This window comes from Rattus norvegicus, chromosome 9 (assembly GCF_036323735.1).
Source record: "Rattus norvegicus strain BN/NHsdMcwi chromosome 9, GRCr8, whole genome shotgun sequence".
In the NCBI taxonomy this organism is placed as follows: Eukaryota; Metazoa; Chordata; class Mammalia; order Rodentia; family Muridae; genus Rattus; species Rattus norvegicus.
This window is the reverse complement of record NC_086027.1, coordinates 72,640,310-72,659,959: the sequence shown is the minus strand read 5'-3', so window position 1 is coordinate 72,659,959 and position 19,650 is coordinate 72,640,310. Positions and strand designations below refer to the sequence as shown.

General features: G+C 42.0%; 1 protein-coding gene and 1 pseudogene across 18 annotated transcripts in view; both read left to right on the top strand.

The window, feature by feature from the left end:
• Nucleotides 1-19,650, top strand: part of Mdh1b (malate dehydrogenase 1B) — a 47,636-nt gene that overhangs the window by 1,861 nt on the left and 26,125 nt on the right. For 4 of the 18 annotated variants that reach the window (XM_017596471.3, XM_017596470.3, XM_063267213.1 and 1 more), the window contains exons 2-9: nt 2,466-2,578; nt 4,984-5,118; nt 5,295-5,437; nt 6,713-7,209; nt 9,055-9,196; nt 12,101-12,264; nt 15,882-16,021; nt 16,306-16,357. In XM_017596471.3, the coding sequence (XP_017451960.1) occupies nt 2,466-2,578; nt 4,984-5,118; nt 5,295-5,437; nt 6,713-7,209; nt 9,055-9,196; nt 12,101-12,264; nt 15,882-16,021; nt 16,306-16,357 (1,386 nt within the window). Of the gene's footprint in view, nt 1-107; nt 2,146-2,465; nt 2,579-4,970; nt 5,119-5,294; nt 5,438-6,712; nt 7,210-9,054; nt 9,197-12,100; nt 12,265-15,881; nt 16,022-16,305; nt 16,358-19,650 lie in introns of those variants that run through there. The other 14 variants (XM_039083653.2, XM_039083654.2, XM_063267216.1 and 11 more) reach the window with 13 other exon arrangements.
• On the top strand, nt 113-1,182 carry LOC108351941 (dnaJ homolog subfamily A member 1 pseudogene; annotated as a pseudogene).

The following is a 19,650-nucleotide window of genomic DNA, read 5'->3' as shown; positions in this document are numbered from 1 at the left end:
GTGCAACAAGAAAACTGGCTCTGCAAAAAAAAATGTGATTTGTGACAAATGTGAAGGCTGAGGTGGTAAGAAAGGAGCAGTAGAGTGCTATCCCAACTGCTGGGGGACGGACATGCAGATCAGGATTCATCAGATTGGACCAGGAATGGTTCAGCAAATTCAGTCAGTGTGCATGGAGTGCCAGGGTCATGGAGAATGCATCAGTCCTAAAGACAGATGTAAAAGCTGCAATAGAAGAAAGATAGTTCGAGAGAGGAAAGTTTTAGAAGTTCACACTGATAATGGCATGAAAGATGGTCAGAAGATAACATTCCACAGTGAAGGAGACCAAGAACCAGGACAGGAGCCAGGGGATATTATCATTGTGTTAGATCAGAAGACCTTTTCCTGTCTGTGGACGTACAGCTGGTTGAAGCATTGTGCGGCTTCCAAAAGCCAATATCTACTCTTGACAACTTAACCATAGTCATCACCTCTCATCCAGGTCAGATTGTCAAGCATGGGGATATAAAATGTGTGGTAAATGAAGGTATGCCAATATACCATTGGCCATATGAAAAGGGACGTATAATCATTGAGTTTAATGTAAACTTTCCTGAAAATGGCTTTCTCTCTCCCGATAAACTCTCTTTGCTGGAAAAACCCCTTCCTGAAAGGAAGGAAGTAGAAGGAACTGATGGAATGGATCAGGTAGAACTGGTGGACTTTGATCCAAATCAGGAAAGACGGCGTCATTATAATGGAGAAGTGTATGAGGATGATGAACATCACCCCAGAGGTGGCGTTCGTTCAGTGTCAGACCTCTTAATGGGCCAGTCACTCTTTGACCTTCTGTATGCAGTAGTGAATGTGGGAAGGACTGTAATCATAATATGCTCACTACTTGACCATTGTTTTTGTTTTAATATTCAACTATAGTAGTGTTTTAAGAGTTAAGTGAAGAACAAACACAAATATAAAAGTTCTGACTTTGCCCTGTATGTGTGATGACTTTAATGTTCAAGATGAAAATGAATACTTGTAAAAACTTGTTTAAAAAGTTCCTTAGCATCTATTAGGCCATATCTTGTGTAACTCATAATAGCTGTGTACATTAGACTGATATGCTAACTATGTGTTGTTTGACCCTTCGTTGTTTAGCTATGGAATTAAAATTCTGTATTTAACTGATTAAAAATAAAAGGAAGGAGAAACTGAAGCTTAAGTGCATTTGAATATGCTCAAGAGGAGACACTAGAAACAGAAGTGAGAGTCTAATGGGGCAGGGAGAATTTGTTCAGCAATGTTTCCAGAAGACAGGAGGTATGGGCTTCAGAGCTGGAATCCTCTTCCTTTTCTGTTCTTTCTATCCACCTCCCCATCATCTCATTGGTGCCTGGGCAGAAGGAACCAGGATCTAGAGAAAGCAGGTAATTGAGATCATCTTGGGTACAGGGCTTTTACAAGCTATTTTTCAATAAAATGGACAGGATCATTAAACATGAGCCATAAAGTGAGTTTGAATAAATTGACAATGGATTTGAATTAGATAGAGAAGCTTCTCCATAGAGAGGTGCTGAGCAGGATTGATGCTGAGGACTCTGTGAGGCTGAGGAAGAATGTCCCACAGCAGGTACTGCACTTCGCCAGCCTGTCCTCCTAAACAGACACCCATCCCACTTCTGGGGGAGGGGGATTAACTCCCTGTGTGCCCCTCACTGCAAAAAAAAGTGTATTTAACATTCTCCATATGCACCTGCACATCAGACTGCCCTGCCAATCCCACCTTTCCACAGGCACTGTACGTTCTTACTAACACATTTGTCTGAATTTCTCACCCATGAGTTCTCTCCAATAAGGTCAGCCCAAAAATAGAGGTTTGCCCCAGATTCTTCCTTCTTCCTCAGCTTCCTCACAATAGGGACCACACATCAAGTCTAAAAGGGACTGTATTTCCACCCCTTACCTCACATTTTACCTTCAAGTGTTATTTCTTTTAACATGAATTTATTTATTTTACACAGGGGAATGCAGAGGTTAAAGAATAATCTAACAGAAGTATGTGTCCTGGAGATGAAACTCGGGTCTTGAGGCCTATTGGCAAGGGTCTTTATCAGATGAGCCTTCTCAGTGGGCCCTTGAGGAGATGCTAATGAATAGCTCACTGTTAGTATCTCATGCTTATATAGTATGCTACAACCTCTTATGTGGTACAGCAGAGTACTAGAGGAAAGTAAATATTTAAAACATTCTCCTTTTCCCGCAAAATTGTATTGTGTAAGATTCTGACCTATGAAATGCACCTTATTTCTATTAATATAACAAAATTAGATGTTTGTATTAAATAAGTTTATTCTGCAATTTTCTTATAAAATTATGTAGCCATGGTGCATCCTCTAAGTGTATGGTTATAATGATAAGACCCTCATAACCTCACTGAAATTTGGGTGTTGAAAAGAAAGCACAGCTAACGTGAACTCTTCTAGGTAAAGCAAACTGCCCATATTATGCTAAGGCAGAACTTCTGGCAGACTATTTACAAAAGAATCTTCCTGACTTTCGGATTTTTAAGATCACGAAACATCCTGACGAGTGGGAGGTAAGAACCTTACAGTTGTCAAATGCACTTACACAAGATAAAGTTCCACTTTGATAAAATACTAGTATATTATGTCAGGTTCTGAGGATGGCTGGTCACATATTAATGATATTTGATTTCCCATAAAATGAGTCCTTCCTCGTCTATCTGAAGACGTGGTTTTTGCTAATACCTGAGAGCACAAAGGAGTCTGCAGTAAGTAGAATAAATGTGCTGATTCCACATCCAGGCCTACCAAGAAAACAGGTAGTTTGTACTTCACTACAAGTACAAGTAAGCTGAGGTCTTTCTGGAAAGTGCTCTCTGAACATCCTGAGAAGGAATGAAGATGAAGGCAGCAGTATTAGGGAGGGACCGGGGGAGTTGAGCTACAATACAGTTGCCACAGAGAAGTCTGGAGATCATACAGGGAAAGCATGTTGGGGATCCTTTCAAAGGTATTCCATGCTGAAGAAAAGTAGCTGAGCCTTTGTATTCCTGCGTCAACCAGACAGACGCCCGATGAGGGCTCCCCAAAGAAGAGGGCTTAATCTTAGTCACGAGGAATCCCTTTAGCTGAGGTCAGTCCTAGAGAGACTCGGCAGTTAATCCATTGGCTTCTACTATCCCTGGTGACTGAGGACACAAGTGCCTTCCTTGTAAGAGGGATGGGACCTGGACTATTCATGAGTATCAGCTACAGTCCACCTACTGTGCCTCTGGAGCTGTGTGCTCCATTAAGTAAATTCACACCATCTGGTAAGAGCTCTTCTGGGATTCATATCAAGATCTATCCCTGGGAAAACTCTATTAGAGGAAGGGTTTGCTAATGAACCGTATTCCCCATTGCACATAGTTTCAGAGCCAAGCTGGCATTCATCTCTCCTCACCACCATCCATTACGGGTCTCCCTCTACTGCTCTAGGCCACTTGTTAGGTGTGATGACCTAGTTCTGTGTACCTAAGGGATGTGAGCCCCAGTCCGTTTTCAAGACGTGGCTATTACACTCTCCCTTGTATGTCCAAAATTGGGCCAGAGAATCACGGACGGTGCCCAAATGATAACCTAGATGTTAGATGTTTTTAGTCTGGGTAGTAGCTGTTGTAGGTCTCTCCTTAAGAGCACACCCAGTTACTCTTTCTCCAGAAATTGCTTCTTTCATTGCCTGCTGCCCTCTCATCTCACTGTGATCAATGTCAGCTGTAGCTGAAAGGCGAGACTCCTCTTACTCTGCTAGAACAGTTCCTCTCTGGAAATGTAAAGCCTTCGCGTAGGCTAAAGTAAAGAAATTTGGGAACCATAAATGCTCCAAGAGGGCTCCCAGGAATGATGGCAAAGAGGGTCTCTCTTAATTCTGCCCCCTTGATTCTTTAATGCTAAGTACTGTATCTATTAGAAGAAAACACTACAGATACACAATACATTTTACAACTTGAAGGAGCCAGACCATTCCTTCCATATATCAGTCTTCCACCTGGTGTCTGCAGCTTTGCTGGTCTGCCCTGCTCCTCTACCAAGTTCGGTGTTATGTGATAAGGACAATATATCCCCTACTGACATGCTCAGTACTATACCACTTTTCCTATAAAGTGATCCCCTTGGTTCAAAGATGTGTGCAAGACCTTAATTGTCAGGTTAAACATTTTGTAAGTGTGTAGTCAGGGCTTCTGATGAAAGCATTACAAGCAGAAAAGGCCATACCCTACCCAGCACATGTTGAATCCAATCCAGGCAAATCATTTTCCTTTACACTGTGGAGAGAATGCAGTGGGTCTACCCAAACAGATAATGGTAACATAAACTTTTTTCTGATAAGTATGATGAGAATATCAGATGGATGACTTTTAGCTCATTAATTAAGCCTAAGTCATAGGAGCTATAATCATAGATTTGAAAAGCAGTGTCAAAATTTATGTGGCCATAAAACTAGAAACAACTCATATATTAATAAACCTTGGTATTTTTCTTTAAAATCAGCCAACTTAGAATACATGGCCTCTCTTTAGGTTAAGCACTTGCACTCCAGCAAAAAAGCAAGTTCCCACACTTTATTTGGCCATTGGACCTGAAGAATATTCCCTGTTATTTATTAATGTGTTATTTACCTCATCCCTATTTCCTTTCTTTATTTGTTCTTTCATTGAAACAGAGTCTCACCGTGCAGCCTTCACTGGTCCGGAATTCACAGGGATCCACCTCCCTCTGCCTCCATGGTGCTACAATTATGTATCATGAGCAGTCGCTCCAGGCTTGCTGCTATTTTCTCCTTTATGTTTTACCATTTGATGATATATGAATGTATCACAAACATACTTTTAAATGCAAACTTTATAAAGCCATTACTCAGTTGTTTAAATCCTACAAGATCAAACTGAATTCTTGGCCAGATTTAATAGATGACTTTTACTGGAGGCTTTTCCCACAGGAGTGGCTGGAAGATGTCTGTGAAAGGAATATGTGGGACCACAGAATCTCCCCCATTATCTGGAGAGAGTTGCTGGATCGTGGAGGCAAGGGCTTGCTTTTGGGAGGATACAATGAGTTTCTGGAACATGCCCAGGTATCGGGTGGCATTGCTTATGTGTTCAAACATATCATTCTCTTAGCATTATTCTATATTTCAAACTCTTGCTTTCCAAGACATTCTGCCCTCTTTCTCCTACTCTATTTTCTATTCTGGCTCTGTCTGATAATGATCTATTCTCTGAGGCTGACTTTTTCTTTCCTGGTATTTAGCTTTACTATGGCATCACTTCCAGCATGACGACAGAGCTGATGATGATCATCGCCCAAGAAAACATGGAGACACATACAGAACAAGAGTTAGATAAAGAAAACTTGAAAGACCTCATCAGTCCCTTGCAGGTCTGGATTACCAGGTGGGATAGTCAAACCCCAGCATTTATGAGTCTGGATTTTTATTTTTAGAAATAACAATGTAATTGGCTTAATTTCACGATGGAAGAATACCTAATCAGGTTCAAAAACGTGTGTGTGTGTGTGTGTTTGTGTGTGTGTGTGTGTGTGTGTGTGTGTGTGTGTGTGTGTGTGTGTGTATTGACACATCTGGTTTGTACATGGTTATGAGTGTTTCTGGGTGTCTAGCCTCCAGCATCCTCCCCCATGGGATTTGCATGCATACATGTCTTCATTCAATCTAAAGCAATGTTCCTAGAGTTTTTCCCCACTGATCATTGTTCTCTCCCCACCCTGCCTGCTGGTTTTCTTTGGTTTTCCCTCCTGCGCTCAGAACTGTCTACAACCCAGCTGCCCTGGGGTTCCTCCCTTTATCCATCCCAAGGCTGCTCCTCCTCCTCGTTGCCCCACTTGTCACTGCCTCTCCTTCTGTCTCTACCCTCTCTCTTTGTTCTTTTTCTCTGCACTTCCAGCCCCTCCATCTCCCTCAGACTGCCCTCCTCACCACATGTGTGTAACCTAACACGTACCTGTTTTGAGGAAGTATACATAACTATGGAATACTGCAAACACTAAAAAGATTCAGAATTGTACCACACATACCCATGAACCTGTCCATAATAAAGCACCAAAATGGGCATCACCACAGTGCCCTTCCCAAACCCAGCAAGAGAAATAAAAGTTCACAAATGCATTTTCCAAACCCCTATAGTCGATCATTACTGAAATAGCAGATCCAGATACATTTAGTTTCAAATAGAGCACAGAACCTTTGCTTATTCTACCCATCCCTGTAAGGGATTTTTCCTTGTAAGACTGTGAGAAAAGCAATCTGTCCAAAACTAAAGGCATTCATTAGTAGATAAAGGTATAAAGGACAATGAGGAACTGAAGCATGAATCTTAGTCTTTTCACAAGAAAACCCGAGTTTATAGGCAGGACAATCTAATAAGGAGCTTCTGTTTGCTTATTTTTTTGTTTTGTTTTCTGCATGTGGGAGAGTTCTTTTATTTGAAAAATCTAACACAGCAGTACATTTTAGTGTCCTCAGATGCTGGGATGGAGTGGGTGTGAGACTTCCCTGTTCGGGTTCCCTAGGCACATCTGTGCAAGTGTGAGACTGCTCATGTAAGATAGTGACTCATCCTCTGGAAACATGCAGAAACATTGGTTAAGAATAAAATGCAGAATTGGCAAGGAATCTAACCATTTTCCATCCAACTTTTGCATTTCAACAGTGCAGGTTCTCGTGTGTGCTGCCACTTAATTCCCCTCTTGCTAAGTGGGGAAGTGTTCGGGATGCAGGCAGAGATCAGCCTGACCCTGTTTGACCAGGAGCAGAGGAGGGAATGCCTCAGTAACATAGTGATGGAAACTGAGAATCTGGCCTCCCCAGTCCTGCGCACTGTCTCCTTCTGCACGACGGTAAAGGATGCCTTCCTTCAGGCTGAAGTCATCATCATCCTGGATGACAGCACGGACGAGGAAGTGTACAACATGGAGAGCTGCCTTCGAAGCAGGGTACCACTGTGCCGCCTCTATGGTTACCTGATAGAGAAAAATGCTCACAAATCTGTCAAAGTCATCGTGGGAGGGAAAAGCTTTCTGAATCTGAAAACAACTTTGCTCATACAATATGCACCTAGCCTCGCAAGCAACATCATCGCAGTGGCTCTGGGGTTAGAAGGCCAAGCAAAAGCAGTACTGGCCCGAAAGATGAAAACAATTCCATCCAGTGAGTGAACTCCTATCAGTGTCTTGTTTGTGTTTTGAAACATGGGTTCAAATAGTAGAGAGAGAAAGCTACATCCTCCAGGACCATCCTGGACGTGCGACATAGATTAGGAGGGAAGGATTGGACCCAGTGTGGCTCTCCCTCTTTCAGGGGATGCCACTTAGACTACCCCACTCTCTTTGCCCAGCTTTTTCCTGTACACACATACTGTGGTCCAGTTTAATTCATAAACTCAGGGCAGCAGGAATAAATGGTAATAACCTAATAAAACAAATCACAGTGACATACAGTAATGAAGATCTACAGCTTACCCGCTGCTTAGTTTTTGAAAACTTCCCTATCATATTTTAAAGTACAGAGCTGGCTGGTAGGTCAATGGTAGAACTCTTGACGAGCATGCATGGGAGCCTAGGTTCCGTCTCCAGTGCTGCTGCACCCTCCCTGAAATGAAGAGACTGCACCAGTTAGCTGAGCTATGGATGAAATGTGAAGCTAGCGGTAAGGGGGACAGCTGTGCACACTTCTTTTAATCTACTCTTATGACTGTCCATTATCATAAAATTAGCAAATATTTGTTGTAGTAATTTTTAACCTAATATCCCATTTCTCCATGATAATAATGGGGAAAGTAGGGTATGTTGTTTAAAAAACACCAAGGCCATCTTAAAATGGTTTCGCCTCCTTTCCCACTCGTCTGACTCTGAACAGTCAGATTAGACTGCTGTGCCTCAGTTTTATCTTTCAAAACAGCAAGTCCCTTCTAGAACTGATGTGAAGATCCAATAAGATAGTGTGGTAGTTACTTTTTTACTGCTGTGAAGAGACAGCCAGGACCAAGGCAACTCAGAATATAGTAAGGTTGCAAATGGGAGCTTGCTTACAGTTTCGGAGGGTAAGTCCAGGGCCACCATGGCAGGGAACATGGCAGGAGGCAACTGTGGTGTTGGTGCAGTAGCTGAGGATTTGCATCTGACCCATAAGCAAGAGGCTCAGATAGGGAAGTGAGGGCACTCTTGAAACCTCAAAGCCCACTCCCAATGACATACCTTCTCCAACATCAACTCCAACAAGGCCATACCTCCTAATCCTTCCCAAACAGTTCTACCAACTAGGTACTAAATAGTCAAACCTATGAGCCAATGAGGGCTATTCTTATTACAACCACCACAAACAGTATTTCTAAAGTGCCCATAAGAGATGCCTGATGCAAGATAAAGCTTAGAAAGAGATTAAACATATAAGTTTTTATAACTAATTAAATTTTTGTTATTGATATTCCAATTGGTAGATATTAGAATCATACAAAAGGAACACTGAATCACATCAGCATTGGCTTTTTGTATCCTTAGAGGTGGTCCTTTGTGTCCTTACAGCAACATTGATGAACATGGTATAGAGTGCTGGAGGCAGTCTCCCATGCCATTTTTAGCTTACACATGAACACTCATCCACATGTGGTCATGCACTCTGTGTGTGTGTGTGTGTGTGTGTGTGTGTGTGTGTGTGTGTGTGTGTGTGTGTGTGGTGGAAGGGGTATGAAGTTAAGAGCAGCACAAATGATACAATTTTCACTAACAATTTCTTTCACAGCAGTCCCCTCAGTATTCCTTGACTTACCCATCCAGCACAGGGTTCACCAGTGACTACCAAGCCCTGATACTTAGCAAGGGGAACCCCAGCTTTTGCACAGGTTAGAGAGCTTGGACTTCACTGGACCAATCCTAAAACAATGTAAATATACATTGTTTGTATATTGTAAACAAATGCACAGACAAAGCATTGGATTTGAATACATTTTATATTGATACACTTTATTTTAACCATTTCTGATTCTGTTCTGCATAGGAATCAAAGATGTGATAATTTGGGGTAATATCACTGGAAATAACTACGTTGATCTGAGGAAAGCAAAAGTTTACAACTATGAGAGTGCTATTAGGGGACCTCCTGGATATTACCACTCTGTGTTAAGCTTGATTTTTGACAGGTAGAGTATTTTTCTAAGTGAAGTATACTAACGTTAGACAAATGAAATAGATGTGTAACAATTGTAAGCACCTGTGGACCCCAGTGTGGCCCTGGTGGGAACAGAGTGACAGGGCTCCCATGTGAGCCTCCATGAGAGTGATGGCTGCTGTGGGTATAAGTCCTGTTCATGTAATAATGTACACATTTTCACATTCCTCTGAAGAAGGTCCTCTCTGTTAATGTTAATGGCTCCATAGTAATCAGACAGCATGAGTCCAGGACATAATGGTGTGATGTATATGTATATGTATATGTATATGTATATGTATATGTATATGTATATGTATATGTATATGTATATGTATATGTATATGTATATGTATATGTATATGTATATATGTATATGTATACGTATTCTCAACTATGCATATATAAGGATGCAATATGAATCATGAGGGAGGGGCTTCATGAATCTAAATGAACAAAATGAATACTATGAGCCAGTTCCTAGGACAGAGCAAGGTTAGACCCAAGTGTGGTAGAAATGGTAATTTCAGGGTAGGCCCCACCCAGCTATCTTAACAAAGGCAGGCAGATCTCTGAATTCTTTTGCAATGTTAAAAGAAAATATGTGCTTGCTGTTTCCTAAGAATTAAAGGACTGGGGTCATTGGATGCTGATTCATAGGATAATCAAAAGGAAACTTGGAATAAATAACTGAATTGAGAAGGAAATAAAAAACTGGGCTTTTGATCTGCATGAGATGAGACAGCAAAAGAGACAGTAGTTCTTTAGAATTTTTTCTCTAGAGAGAGCTGAGCTGTCTCAAGATCTCTGGAAAGCAATACAACTCTTCAAGAAATTTTCTTAACAGGATCTCTGATTTGGTCAGAAGATCCAATAATTTTGGTTAGAAAAGCCTTGAGCGACACCAAGTTGTATCTGACATTTTTTGTTTAAAGTTTGCTCTAAAGTATTATTTTTGATTGAACAGTTCTTTAAAATGAATCAAACCAAAAACCTCTGTTATTAAAAGTATTGGTTCATTCTCAAAAAAAAAAAAAAAAAAAAAAAAAAAAGCCTTGAGCTATCCAGATAGCTTTTGGAATTTTTACTATTAGGAGAGCTGTTTCAACCAGAGAGTTTTTAGAATAGCAAGAAAAAAAGCTGTCTACAACAGAGCGGAACATACACAGATACACACAGACACACAGACACACACAGACACACACACACAGAGAGAGAGAGAGAGAAAGAGAGAGAGAGAGAGAGAGAGAGAGAGAGAGAGAGAGAGAGAGAGAGAGAATGGAGAGAGACAGGGGGAGAGGGAATGCAGTCTGGATAGCCATCTCAGCGGAATCTAGGCCACCACCTTTGACCTGCAATTTGACTTCAAGTCATTGTTTTCACCGCTCCCAGACAACTCTTCTCTCAGAACCCCTCTCCATGCCAAGGCTGGTCCTTGGCAAGCACCATTAAAACAGTTTGCAAAGTCTGCATGAAACTAACATGTATTCTTTACACACATATTTCTGTGCTTTCTATTGAAGAATCAGAAAAATCCACGAATAGTAGCCAGTTGGTCCCCACCCCCATCTGATTTGTTTTAAAGTTATGAATTTTTATATTTCAGGCTATCCTTGCAGGTTGCTTTTCAATACTTTGTATATTGTTACCATTATCTCTAAAGCAGGTATACATAAAGCAAATGTTAATGTAAAGACATGCACATCGCCAAAGAGAAAGGGAGTTGAAGCATTGGTAGGAAGAGGAGTTAAGATGATGAGTAGACCAGGTCAGGTGGACCATTAAGTCCCAACAGAGGCAGAGAGGAAAAGTGGTGCATCCCAGGAGCAAGGAGGCTGAAATCCCCCCTCCCTTTTTATGGGACATTTTATGTATTTACATTTCAAATGTTATCCCCTTTCCAGGTTCCCCCCTCTCCCATTCCCCTTCCCCCTGCTTCTATGAGGATGCTCCCCCTCCCACCCACCCACTCCCACCTCACCATCCTAGCATTCCCCTATACTGGGGAACCGAGCCTTCACAGGACCAAGGGCTTCTCCTCCTATTGATGCTGGACAGCGCCATTCTGTGCTACATAAGTGACTGGAGCCATGGGTAGCTCCATGTGTACTCTTTGGTTGGTGGCTTAGTGTCTGGGAGCACTGCGGGGGTGGGGGTGTGTGGTCTGGTTGGTTGCTATTGTTGTTCTTCCTATGGGGTTGCAAACCTGAAATCTGTCAACATTATTTATTAGTTGGTGTGGCTTTAGCGAAGTTACATCAGATTTGAGCCCCAGCTTCTCCGATGATAGAACGAAAATGGTGGTGTGACCTGTTCTGTTTAGAATAAAAAGGAAAACAAACAGATTCATCTAGGTAAACACTGGCATTCTGATGAGAATGCAGAAAGAGGAGCTCCTCGGAAGCACAATCACATCCCTGATCCAGATCCCAAGTTGCAGTTTTTCCTTTTCCTTTTCCTTTTCTTTTTCCTTTGTCTTCTATCTCCTCCCTGTCTCCAGTGCTCAGGAATGTGATTCATGCCTAGGCACAGTGTGAACTGGGCTCCTGTCCTGAAGCCCATGCCCTAACATACTGATTGCCGAGGGCAAGGTTACAGGCATCTGGGGGCATTCCCTCTCACCCAGCTGAGCTCTTGCCCGAATTTATACTCCAGACAATAAAACATATTGTCCCAAATCTCAGGGCGAACAATTCACTGTTTAATGAATGTATTTGATTTTAAATGAAGGATATGAATGGTCCCAGGAAAGCATCTAAATATAATTATTCATAATGAAAGAAATTGGTCCTGTGACCTTTGGGTCTGTCTCATTACTGCGTAGGTAGCGGATAAAGTTCTCTGGGCTGAGTTTCAGGGCTCAGAAGATTGCCTTTTCATCTGGTTTTTCATGCAGAGAGTGGATAACAAAAGAGTTTGTGAGGACGCTTAAAGACTTGAGCAGCACTGGAAAACAATTTGGAGGCATTTTGGCAGCACACAGCATAGCCACCACCCTGAAGTACTGGTACTATGGCTCACCACCTGGAGAGATCGTTTCCTTGGGTGTAATGAGTGAAGGTCTGATTCCTATTTTGTAAACCCCTATTTAGATCATAGCTTGACCGATAAGTTGTGTAGATTTCAACGCTGCCATGCATGCACTCATTCAGTCAGTTGCCATTCAAAAATTGAGCAACATTTACTGTGAATGTATGAGAGATTACACCTGGTTTCATGCTTCAGAAAATGTATAGGAGACTGAAGGAGGTAAAGATCTTTACAAGTTGTCTTCCAATGCATTCTCACTGCGTCTGGCTGAGAAAGAGAAAACCAAGTCCATTCCCTGCAGGGAGCAGGATGCTTTGTGTCAGAGCAGGCTTTGTGAAGAGAAGGCACTGCAAGAAGTCTCCAGGTGTTTGATGTTGACCTGGAAGGCCAGTGTGGGAGAGCACTGAACACCAAGAGCAAAGACACAGAGATGGGATCTGAATGTGCAAGGAGACCCAAGCTTCAGGAGAGCAGGTAGAATGGGAAATGTAGAAAGACTGCTGCCTGTCAGTGAACACTGCAGAGATGTGCTGTAAACTAAAGAAAGCACAAGTTTTCCAACATCCTTATAAACTCGGAAAAGACAGTGTCTGCTGTTATATCCTTTGTAGGTTCTACCACAAGCATTTCTTTGGCTCTTGTCAGTCTTGTTCACTCTCTGATCTTCAGGCCTGCGACTCTCTGCTGAGTTCTATCCTTGGTTGGTCAGCAACATGGCCATGTGGATGGCATACTGTCAACCCAATGAACAACAGCCTGAACCAACCAGATCCACCTCCGGTGTCCCTTATTTAACAGCAGTGTCACTGTCTCCTCCTTGATCCAATTTCAGTACACTTCAGAGACATCTTCAAACAACCCATAGTGTAAGAATTAATCTCCATCTCTCTTCTACGTTCACACAGCATCTTGTTCTTCTCTCAGACAGAATACTCTTAACAGGCCTTTTGAGATGCATATGTTAGAATATGTGCACTGAGGACAGGGCTTCCTGTATGTCGCCTTCTACATCTCCATGGGAGAAGTATCTTATGTGACATTTGGCAGATACTGTACAGTTAAAGTAACAATTATTATTAGAATTACAAAATACAATTCCAAAAAAGTTATTATAATAATAACAATTATTAGATAAGTCCTCCTACATTCTATCCCCTTAAACCACACTCTCTGCAGATGGGATACAGGCAGCTTGAACAGTCTGGGAAGCCTGCTAATAAATAGTCTGTTAGTATGGCTTCTTCAGAGCACTAGGGTTTTGTTGGTAATGAAATAGGCTGGGTAGACACAGGGCCAAAGGACAAGCTTTGCAGCGGTTGGAAGTGAGATTACTGAGCTGTCGCCACAAAATCACCCTAGACTGCTGGGATCCACATGTACTATGCAAGACCATAGTACTACTGACTTTCTTCTCCTTCATATAATGTCCATTCTATATCATTAGCCTTGCAAAATTACGTATTCCCACTATACATCTGACACCATGGCATACCCAATAAACTATATCTAAAGACAAAAAAAGTAAGCCTAATTCTGAGAAAGTTTGACATATTCCTATACTTTTTCACATTTTTCTCTACCTGAACTCATGAGGAATACCTCCATTCTTCAAAGTTTGTCTATAAAATGACTAGACAAGATGGCAGGAGCGTGATTCTCTTGAGAAGCATACATTCCCCCCTCCAAGTGTTACAGAAGCTCTTAATAAACCTGCTTTAGAAAACCCGGGTTTGCTTTCTGTTGACTTGTCTTGAAGTTGTTTCCTTCAAGGTGATTCAGTATCTTTGCCTCTTCTATGGTGGGGTCTCTGTAAAGAACTCAGGCTGCATATGACACCATGGCATACCCGATATGAGCCAGCGCTGAGCTGTGATGTGACTGCCATGACTGCTGACAGCCATGCTTCTGCTATGCATAACAGCAGGAGTTTGCAACTTTACTAATTGAAAGCCATTCATAGGCTGTAAATACAATAGGAAGAAAGTACAATTAGTTTTTCAAGAACACAAGTGGAGAACTGGAAGCTCTAAGAAAATAATCAGGTATCTTGTTCACCTCCTTTCCGATCCCAGTTCAACACACCAGGCCAACATGGCTGCTGTAGTGTGCTGACTAGTTTCATGTCAACTTGATACTAGTCACTGGAGGGCAGGGAGCCTCAGTTGAGAAATACAGGCTGTAGGCAAGGGACATCTTTTTAACTATTGATTGATGCAGGAGGGCTCAGCCTATTGTTGGTGGGGCCTGTGCTGGACTGGTGGCCCTAGATGCTCTAAAAAAGCAGGCTGAGTGAGCCGTATGGAGCAAGCCAGTAAGTATTACTCCTCCATGGCCTCTGCATCAGCTCCTACCTCTATGTTCCTCCTCTGTTTGAGTTCCTTTCCTGAATTCCTTACAAACAATGGTGACTGCTAGAGCCAAAGAAGACTTCAATCCCCAAACTCCAAAAGGCAGTTCAAATACCCAGAAATGGGTTCAACCTGGACTATAGGAGAATTTCAGCAGTTAGATAAAAGCCAGCATTCCTCAAGAATCCATGAAGCTGGTTCTTCTCTACCAAAAGAAGTCATTTTCTTAACTGGCAGAAGGGACAGATGGCTACTTGTGGTGCCCATTAACCAAAGTGCATGCTGCCCTCCAGGCCCCTTCAGGGCCACAAGCACCTGCTACACATTTCAAAGTCTGTGCTAGCATCGTAGCTCTCCTCCCCTCCTCCCTCTTCCCTCAAGTTCAATAGCTTCCTTCCCCTGGGCTATTCATTCTCCCGATATAACCCTGATATTTTTCTCTCTGTCTCTCTCTTTGTCTGTCTGTCTCCCCCCCCCCACAACCCCTTTTCTCTCTTTATCTCTCTGTTCTTCTCCTGCTTCTATCATGGCCTGTCTCACTCTGCTGGTCAAGTTCAGTTTATTTCCGTCTCTGCTCAGGATTCTTCCAGCTGACCTCCCAATAAAAACCATCCCCGTAATCATATCACGGATGAATCATATTGTCAGTTTATACAGTGATGAAGCATAAGCCAAATAAATCCTTCCCTTCCCAAGTTGCTTGGTCATGGTGTTTTATCACAGCAATAGTAACCCCAACTAAAACACTTAGTAAGCTAAAATAGAAGGCTACATTCATCAAGTGGTCCAGGCAGAGTTATGGGACAGCTATGGAAAACAGGCCCAAATTACACACAAGCCTCAGAAAAGAAAGGCCACATTAACTCCTAGATAGGAAGGAGTGGAGGATGGTCAGAACGAGGACATGTGTGTGCTTGGGCCTGAATAAGTGCTCCAGTCCTAGTCAAAGAGCAGTTCCAGAAACGTAGCTCCACCAGTGTCCTTAAGAGTCATGTACTGCCCTAGAGGTTAAGAGCATGTCCTGCTCTTGCAGAGGACCAAAATTTGGTTCCCAGTACCCATGTCAGGCACCATCAAGAACTCCAGATCCAGGGCACCTAACACCCTCTCCTGGCCTCCACATGTGTACACATGCTCTTGAGTGACACAGGCAGGCAAGCAGGGGTGGGGAAGCACGCACACACGTAGACAAACATCACAGATAAAATCTGAAAATCATGTATTTTGTGTGTCCTTTTCAGCTATTTTTCCGAATTCTTCTGTATTTGTTTATGCTTTGCTTGTGTGTGCTCCCTGCAGGCCAGTTCGGCATTCCTGAAGGGATTGTCTTTTCTATGCCAGTGAAATTTGAGAATGGAACTTGGGTGGTCCTTACTGATTTGGAAGACCTTTCGCTCAGCGAGAAGATAATAAACAGGCTCACAGGTGATCTGATTCAGGTAATGGCAGAAAGAAGGTCTGCAAAGGAAACGGCCTTCAGAATGATCGATTCAAAATGATTCTGTATAAGAAGGCACTCTGAGCTCAATTTGCATCAGATCCCTGAACACCATACACCAACACAGGTTGGGAGAATGTAGCAAAAGTACATTATGCATCTAGTTTTATAATCTTCAGCATGTTAAAATTATTTATTTTAAATCAAGACTCAAAGAATTTGTCTACTAAAGAATGGCTTAGTGGTTACTGTCATTTAATTCTCTGATTATAAATTTTTCAACAGGAGAAACTTGTTGCATCTGGAGACTTATTAACTTTTCAACCAATTGAAGAAGGTAATCTCTTAAATATGTTGTCCCATTGGGTGATGGGATAAGATAGCACTGGGGAGGCGGGGCTGGAGAGATATCACAGTGGTTAAGAGCACTGGCAGCTCTTACAGAGGACCTAGGTTTTGTTCTCAACACCTACTTGGTGACTCATAACCATCCACAACTCCAGTTTCAGGGTAACTACTGTCATTTTCTGGGCCCCTTTGTCACAAGACATGTATGTGCTATATACTTTCATGTATAGACAAAACTCTCTACACATAAAATAAAAATGAATCTCTTTTATTTTTTAAAAAAGGTACTATAGGGCTAGAGAGGTAGCTATGAGGGTATCAGCACTTGCCGTGCAAATATAATATGAAATTTGAATCCTTACCCCTAATACATAAAAGTGAGTGTAGCCACACACACATGGAAGAGATAGGAAAGTCTCTGAGGCTTGCTGGCTGCCTGCCCCCAAGCTCTACTACAATGAAAAACCTGTCTTAAGAGGACAAAGTAGAGAGCAATAATAAGAGATATAACCTCCTCCTCTTATCTCTGTGCACATATGGGTGGGCCCATGTGCCTACAGTCATATTCACACACACACACACACACACACACACACACACTACATCTTATAAATGAATTACTATTAATACTAGCATATGTTTTTAAACTAAATTATAAGTAGAGCAAGCTGCCAAGTTTAGTGTGTCTTTAACAAAAAACATAAACATGCTAGAGAAATCTCCTTTTCAGAAACCTATGACCATATAAATTTTGTATATTCCACATTACTAGTTTTCTAGAACTAATATAACAAATCACCATATACTAGGTGGTTTAAAAATAACTTGTCAATAGAGCCACGTTCTTTGCAAGATCTGGAGAAGAATCCCTCTTTACCTGGCCTTGCCTCAGAAGAGATGCATGGCATTCTCTGCCATCCTGAACACTTCTGTCTGTCTCCTAGATGTTTGTGTTTCCAAATGTCTCTCTAGTCACAAGGACTAGTCATTACATTTAGGACCTGTCCTAATGGAATCTGACTTTTGTCTTTGTATTTATTTATTATATGTATGTGTGTGCATAGATGAATTTATGCATGAGGGAGTGTTGGGCACTCTGGAATTGGCAGTTGTGAATTTCCATGTGAGTGCTGAAAATCAATCTCTGGTCCTCTGCATGAATGACAAGTGCTCTTAACTGCTGAGCTATCTCTGTAGCCCCCATCTGACTCCATTTTAAATTGATTATTTGTGCTAAGTCTCTGTTTACAAACACAAATGCCGGCAGCGAGAACTGCAATGTATCTTTTGGGAACCACAATCTAACATGTTATGCCATATTTACTTTCAAATAACTTTATTTAAAATTCATTAAATATCAATAAATCCATTTTCTCATTGACATTTTCTCTAGTTATAAACTGGTGAGGAAGTACTGCCATCTCCCTTTTTTTTTTTCTTCTTCTCTTTGTCATTAAAAAAAGAGAACCCAACCAACTAACCAACAATCAAAACACCTTAATTGAGCATGGTGGTGTACACCTTTAGCCCTAGTGTGTTAATTCTAGGCAGAGGTAAGCAGATCTCTGTGAGCTCGCGGCCTACCTGGTCTACATAGTGAGCTCCAGGACAGTCAGGACTCAGAAGAGAGAGACCCTGTCTTGAAAAACAAAACAGAGAACAGCAACAACAAATTCTCAATTTACATCTGGAAGAAGAAAAGTAGACATGTGTGTACTTGTTTGTGCAAAAAGCATTAAGCAATTATCTTTTCAAACTTTAGATTCTTTCTTTCCACTAATATCTGTGGAGGAACAACAGTGATCCATCAGTAGAAACTGGAAATACAGGGAAGATAAGATAGACGGTGGCCCCGCCTTACACAAAGAATATCTTTCTCAGGATTGAGAAGCAAGGGATTTGGAGAGGGCTTATGCCTGGGAATAGAAGACACAGACCTAGGCCAGGGACACATAGATTAGCTTGTTTGGGGAAACTGCAGAAAATCTTGGGTAACCAACAGCCAAGGGGAATGAATATCTGGGAAACAAGCCATGAAGAATAGCTTTGTTAGTTAATGGAAGGCTTCTGTGTACAGCATGCACTGGCAACAAGCAGGTGACAGAGAGGCAATGAGAGGAACAGAAAAACCAGACATACAGAATGAGCTATGAGGCCAGGATGGCTGTGTAAATGGTTCCAAGGGCAGGACATAAAGGACAATGGGTATCACGAGGCAGCACATTAGCACAAAGGAAGGGTGACTTCAGCCAAAACTTAAAATAACGAAAACGTGAAAGCTATAAGGACATAAAAATTTCAAGACTGGATGATGGACTGACTCTGGAAAGAGCTAGAAGACTTGGGTTCTTTCTGGTTGGGCAACTATGGAGATGGATTGACAAGGGGAATGGCACAAAGGTCATCATCATTCAGAGAAGGGGATTTAGCATATGAGGTATGTTAGTGAGGGGGTATGAGAGGGACATGAGGAGTTGTAATATGAGCATAACTGGAGTGAACTCAGGGTTTTATATCCCAACTGTGTAATAACCTATGCAATGTCTAAAATGGAAATATCAGATAGAGAATGCCGTACTTCCCAGAGTTCAGGACTGGATTATGGTTGTCAAATTGGGAGCTTCTACTTCATAGACAGCGGTAGATAAATGATTATGGCAGATCTATCTAGAAAACAAGAGGATAAAGGGGGATCCAGCCTGTGGTGGCCACATAGCATAGGAGAGGTTGGCAAAGGTGCTCGAAGGAGGGATGGGATGGGATGATCTTATGTCCTGGAAGGAAGACTAAGTTGTGTGATGGACAGTGGGGAAAGGGCCAGTCACATAGCGCAAGGCCCCAAACTTCCCCAGTGGATAGATGGCAGAGAAGTCACTCACAGCTGTGGTGAAAATAATCTTATAGGATGTTATAGGATGTAAAAGGAAGAAATGAAACCAGAAGAGAAAAAGGGACGTTAGATTGCGAGTTTACAGAAAATAGGGCTGGACGAAAGGAGTGTCACAAGGCAGGGAAAGGAACTAGAGCATTCTTAAACAAATGAGTGATTTGAGACAGGAGAGAGAGAGAGAGAGAGAGAGAGAGAGAGAGAGAGAGAGAGAGGTAGATTTTAAGTTTAAAATGGTTGCTGCCTGTATTGTCTGAAATGGGAGAGTGATTCCAAAGAAAAATCAAGAAGCAAGAAGGCCAGCTCTGTAGCAGGAGGAGAGATGCTAAGAGCCTGACAAAGAGGTGGCCATGGTGATAGAGAGAGCTACAGCTAGAACTGTAACTTGAAAGACT